A 6,543-nucleotide genomic window follows, 5' to 3' on the forward strand; every position below is an offset into this window, starting at 1 on the left:
CTCATTTTTACGAGGTTTACCACGATACCGCATAATTACAGATTATCATGTGTATTAACTTCAGTATGTGGTTAAAGACAGAACATGTACTAGCTGATGATGTATTAAATAAAAATAAATTTGGACTACTAAAAAGTTAGCCTCTGAAGCTGATACAGCTTCATCCCTTTACGCTTATGAACTCTGCTGTTGTCCCAGCCCTGTAAAAAACAGATTTCATGCCAGGCTGGTGAATTGGATTTGCAGATGTTAATAATTTAGTCACCTGCTTCAAGAAATACAATTTGGACAAAGGACATGTCAATACAGACTGAGATGCAAAGACAACTTTACTGACTCTCTCGCTATATGCACTTTTTATGCTTATCTTTTAAATATATTTGTAGCCAGAGGATACTTCTCTGTTGAGGTGTGTGTATATATCGATTAGCCAGAGTCAGTTATCTGAGCCCATCTGGTCTCTACTAAAAGGATCAGCCCAGTAATGCTCACCTGTTTGACCCAAGGTCTGATGCCATAATTGAGCCTCAGCTCTCTTGCTACTCCCTCATTGCAGCCTAGAATCTGACCAACCTGCCGGTCTGAGAAGCCGTCCTGCTTGGCCTTTAGCAACATCCCCTTGGGGACTGTGCCACTGTGGGAAAAGATAATCAGCAGAGGTAATTAGGCAATTTTGCTAACCATTCTGAATCTTAAAGACTGTCCACAGTTTGATGCATTTTAAGTGTGAATCCCTGCAAATGCCAGACATTAGTATGAGAAAAAGAGGAAAACGTCCATAGAACCATAGAAATAAGAAGGTGAATCGAGTAAGTGGGTCATGACTAGCTCACTTACCCAGCAGCGGAGACCACAGGGAAGCGTCCACCTCAGAGCAATCAATAACAAATTGACAAACAAGGTGCAAAGTTGTGGGAGCATTAGGCTGGCAAGTGCAGCCATTTAAAACCCATTTGAATCAATAAAACTTCCACGTGAGCTGTAAGGTTACACAGATAAATAGCAGTGGGAATAAAGTTGGGAATCGGAAGGTGAATTCTGAATCGTGGTAAGGCGAGTATGTGGTTTGTGTGCAGAAAAGTCACAATCAGGAATACAACCCGTAGAGCGACGTCTGAGAAAGGAATAAGATCTTTTATTCCTTTGTTTATTTACATTTTTACTTATTAAGTGATACCATGCCTTGCACAATTTACTTGCACTGATAGTCTGCATATCAATTTTCTATTGATACAATAAATCCTCTTTAATAATAATAATCCCCTTTTAAAATAATTTTGATAAAAGAATTTATATCAGTTGGCATACTACCTATTGTGATGGTAAAACAGTTTATAGTCTGTCAATAGCAATGTTTTACACATTAAGACAAAAATTCTCTTTAGTCCATATCAGGTCTTAAAGATGAGGTAAAGGCAACCTGAGATGTGTGAAATCATGACACATTACAATGTTTTTTTTAGACAAACACTAAACCAAAATTCAGGGGGAAAAAAATGAATAAGAAATAATAAGTACACCTCGTGCTTCAGTAGTTTGTAGAGCCAACTTCAGCAGAAATAACTGTCAGTAATCATTTTCTGTGTGACTGCTAGTCTCTCACATCATTGTGCAGAAACTTTTGCCCACTCATCTGTTGCGGGGCGTGGTTTGTGGCGCGGTTTGTGGCGCAGCTGCGTAGTGTTAAAGTTTGGAAGATGTGGTCCGTTCCGTCATTCTCCTCTCACATTATCTTTACCATGTTACTTCAGTTCATAGAGGCTTTTGGGTATTTGTTTTTACACAGCTCTCTTAAAGTCAGGTTGAGTGTTGAATCTGGGCCATTATAACACCTCGACCCTTTTCTTTTTCAGCCATTCTGTAAATATGCTAGTATGCTTGGCAAACTTGTTCTCTTGCATGACCAGTTTTAGCTGTCCAACAGAGGTCATAATTGACTCTAGAATACTTTGGTACACAAAAGGTGCTCGTGGATGTCCATGTACTGTGGCTCCAAAACAAACCTTAATCATCAGCCCCCCACCACTACTCTTGACAGCTGGTATGAGTAGTTTATACCAATATGGGTTTTATTTGTTTCTTTTCTCTGCATGTGGTGCTGTGCATTATAGACAAACATCTCCATTTTGGTTTCATTTCCTAAAAGGACATTGTTCCTTGTCTTGTGGTGTGTTTACATGCAAACTTAAAGAAGAGGCTTTCCCCTGGCAACCCTCCCTAAAAAGCCATACTTGTTCAGTTTTTTTTTTTCCCCTAATTGTACTGTCATGAACTTTAACATTTAGCATGCTAAATGAGGCCCGTAGAGTCTTAAGATGCAGCTCTTGGGTATTTTCCAGTTTTTCTGAGCATTGCACGGTCTGACCTTTGAATTTGCTAGTACGTCCACTCCACTGTTTTGTTCTGTTTTTTTGCTGAAATAATTTTCCACTTGTGAATATTCTCACTGTAAGAAAATGAATGTCAAACAGCCATGTAACCCTTCCCAGATTGATGAGCAGCAAAGGTTGACTCTTTCACATCATTGCTGATGTCTTTCGTCCTTGTTCACACACACACACACACACACACACACACACACACACACACACCTACACCTACACCTCTGAATGGTCCAGACCTGCAAACTGCTTTCATACAGGTTTGTCCACAGGTTTTATAAACTGTTTTATAAACTTCATAGATTCGGCCACACCTGATGATGACCAATAATCATGTGCAATGGCAAAGTAATATATTTAGTATTATTCAGTTTCTTTTTGGATTTGTATTTCATCTGAAGTTGCATTTACCCAATTTTAAAACTGTCTGGGGAGAATTCAAAATATGTCCTGACACAAAACCTTAGAATTTAAAGAGAATGAACTTTTTTACCATGACTCTGTTAGCTTATCACAAGATCTGAGGTAGTGTGACGGATTCTGTTATTAGTAAGTACTCAAGGAAAAATGGTCCTTTTAAATTTGTTTTGTTTACATGTTGTATTGAATTTTCTAGCCAGCTAAAAACCAATCTAAAACATGAACTATAATTGCAACATTACTGCAGTAAAATGACAGAGGAGGTGGTAGGTAAAACCGCTCCAGTGCATGATAAAATATTAAACTTTATTAAAACAATACAACATTCCACACATTAAAAAAACATAATATAAAAACACTACATTGTAAGTGTTGAAAGTATTCTTTTTAGGAGGTATGCAAACTTCCATTTGCTTCCTGATTCAGTAATGAGTTAAACTGAACAGATGAATATGCTGCTATAAAGTTGATATTGACTTTATCATCCAACTCCCACATACAAAGCAACAAGCAAATGTAGCAGTATTTCTTTAACCCAAGGTAGAGACAATAAGGGATTCTATTTTCCTGGTAAACCACTGCCTTTTCTTCCTGCTCCTTATCTGAATTATTTATAACCTTATAGCGTAACAATATTGGAAATGTCAAGTGTGTTTTAACTCCCACTGCACGTGGCTTTGCTGAGAAATAACAAACCCAAGAAACGGGAGCGGCAAGTCAGAATCAAAGGAAAGACATTTGATCCCAAAGCTTGGCTGTGTTGTGAGCAATTTTGTCTGGAAAAGCAGTTTAAAGAATGAAGAAAGCCCCTCGCATGCCATGAACCGATGTGAATAGACCATCGCGCACAAATAAAACACTCCACCATATACTTGCCCGGAGCCATTGCGGCTATGTGTGAATAGAAAGTTGCTATGTATTCTGACATATTGCAAAGACACATGAACACACAATATGTTTTAAAAACTCACTTTCCCTTGAAGTTTAAACTTTTAAATGATTATATTTACATTTGTGTGCATAAATCATTAAATTGCTAGGGACTGTCTGTGGTTTATCTATACCCAGGTATCCATGGCAGCATGATGCAATTTTAATTTATAGAAATGCAAGTACCAATAAAAAAAAAAAAAGGACTCAATACTATATTCATATTGACTTGTGCAAACAACTTTGGAAAAATAGAACAAATGGTCAAAAGTAAGCTTTCTTTGGAAATGTTAACACCATTGCATAAAAGCATATAATGCGTAATGTAGCAACTTTTGCAGAAGTCTCAACATGTTCTGTCTGAGCCCGACTCCTCCTTAGAGGACTGCAGAGTTACATTATGCAGCCAGTGTGTCTTTTTTCACTAAGCCAGCTGACCAAATAAGAGAGCGTGCAGTACGTGATGCAGTGTACAAATAAGGATTAAAATATGTTGTATTATATTTTTTCCTTGTGATTTAATTGTAATTACCCTTCAATCTAGAGGAAAAAAATTCTTACGCACACAAAGACTGCTGAGCAGCAGAGCATGAAGCCCACCCGTGCTCAGCACCATACTCCATCAGTCTGGCAGCAGACTAACATTTTCTGCCCATCCCCATGTCCCCTGCTCCAGAAGAAGTGAAAACTACAACAACACGCCGTGTGTCAGGCTGTAGCAGTGGGTGCCCACCAAACGGCCAGCCATTAATTATTAAACAGCAGAGTCGGAAGAAAGCACCAGGTAACCTGTGGCTGAGCAATGATAATTCACAAAGGCTTGGATTTGGGCTGTCCAGGTAAGAGCTGAAGGGCAGAAGGACAGGAAAGAGAAAGAGGGGGAGAAAGGTAGTTGCGAGGAACCCTGAGAAAGAATGAAAGGAGACAGACACAGAGACTAAAGAGACTGGGGCTTATCTAATTTGTGGGCACAGTTTTTCATGTTTCTATCCACACCCATAAACAAATAGACGGCACATCTACTTTTTAAAAAAAAAAAATTTTTTATTAAATGTACATATCTATTTAAGTAAGTTCAAGTTACTTGAATAAACACTCCGCATGCTTTACCTGTTGTAGTTTGCAAGATGTTGCTCCACGTTTGTTATTCCATGAAGTTTGTGGAGGAACCACTTGTCTATGGCTGTCAGCTGGTGGATCTGATCAACACTCATCATGCCACTGTAGAGGGCCTGAGAAGTAAAAGCAAGAAACAAAGAACGGGATCATCATGATCTTCCATTGTTACGACTATTACGAAACTCGGACATGTGTTTAATTGGTCAGAGTTTTAAAATTTGATTTTATTCTGTGATCGGCTGCTCATGAGAAAAACCTCGCAACCAATAACCCAGTGATCTCTAGTGTATTATAAGTAAATCAAGTGCATGAACAATACAGAGTATTATTGCAACATTTCATCTAAAAGAAAAATAAGTATTTTATCTGAAATAAAGTGTCTAAAGTGTCAGGCTGATAGTGTGCAAGCTCCTTGTACTGAAAGCTTTTTATTCACAGCAGCGCCCCAGGTCATTTACAGCATGTCGTCCCCCTCTCGCTCTTCCTACCTTCCTGTCTTCCAACTGTCACTATCTAATAAATGCAAAAAGCCAAAAAATAAATCTTAAAAATCTGCGCACACATACAAACAGTTTCCAAGGACAACTTGCCAGAAAGTCCAAGGTTATCTGTAACAAACCATCTGGTGCACCAAGTTATCAACCATGAGAAATACCTACAAAGAGCAGACCAATATAGTCATTTCCAAAACAGGCTGGGATGCCTTGCAAAATTTATGTAGGCTGGAAAGTCATCTATACCCTACACGCACTTGAATGTAGTACATCGTGAAGCAAGGATGCCAAAAGTAGAAAAAAAAAAAAGAATGTTTTCAGTTGTTGCATTTGTGCATGCAGACAAAAACACTTAGGAATAACAAAAGTATAGTTATATTACATTTGCAGTGAAGCACTGAGAACTGCTCACCTAACAGTTGATGTGTCAAGACGGCGTACGTAGCTGAGGTTCAGAGGTGGTCAGACTGGTGTGTAGACAACAACCTGGACCTCAATACCACCAAGACAAAAGAACTGGTAGTTGACTTTAGAAGGTGGAAGTCTGAGCTGCAGCCTGTCAGCATCAATGGGGAGTGTGTGGAAAGGGTCTCCAGTTTCAAGTTCCTGGGTGTGCACATAGACCCAGACCTCCAATGGAGCTCAAACACCTCTGTGGTTTTGAAGAAAGCCCAACAGCGTCTCCACTTTCTGAGAATCCTCAGAAAAATGGACCTGAAGGAGCTGCTGAGCGTCTTCTACCACTGCTCCATTGAAAGTGTGCTGACATACTACATCTGTGTGGTTCTCCAGCTGCACTATGGCACACAGACAGGCAGTCCAGAAGGTCATTAATATGGCCCAAAAAACTCATTAGGCATCCTCTTCCCTTCCCGAAGGATCTGTACAGCACTCGCTGTCTCAAGAGGGCACGCAGCATCCTACAGGACTGTGCATACCTAGGACACTGGGTGTTTAAGCTGCTGCCGTCTGGTAAGATTCAGGCTGCTGAGGTCCTGGACAAACAGACTAAAGCGCAGCAAAAAAATTCTGGCACAACTTCACCTGCTTCCAAGGTGCATGGAGAGGATGAAAGAATTCACAAAGCAGGAACTCCAGCAACACTTGAGGGAAGATGAACAACTTTGATAATTGACCAACGCGTAAGAAGGAGTGCTATGAATATACCCAAAAAAATTAAAAAAAAGGACAGTCTTTAA

At 39.5% G+C, this 6,543-nt stretch overlaps 1 protein-coding gene across 4 annotated transcripts in view; it reads right to left on the reverse strand.

The window, feature by feature from the left end:
- cps1 (carbamoyl-phosphate synthase 1, mitochondrial) overlaps positions 1–6,543 on the reverse strand; it is a 62,727-nt gene that overhangs the window by 40,344 nt on the left and 15,840 nt on the right. For all 4 annotated transcript variants that reach the window (XM_085248631.1, XM_085248630.1, XM_085248629.1 and 1 more), the window contains exons 21-22: positions 4,842–4,963; positions 493–634 (exon numbers count right to left, since the gene is read on the reverse strand). In XM_085248631.1, coding sequence (XP_085104757.1) covers positions 493–634; positions 4,842–4,963 — 264 coding nt within the window. The remainder of the gene's footprint in view (positions 1–492; positions 635–4,841; positions 4,964–6,543) is intronic.

Source organism: Mchenga conophoros, linkage group LG16 (genome assembly GCF_057382185.1).
Source record: "Mchenga conophoros isolate Kocher_MC1m ecotype Shallow Benthic linkage group LG16, M_conophoros_male_GT1.1, whole genome shotgun sequence".
Taxonomy (NCBI): domain Eukaryota; kingdom Metazoa; phylum Chordata; class Actinopteri; order Cichliformes; family Cichlidae; genus Mchenga; species Mchenga conophoros.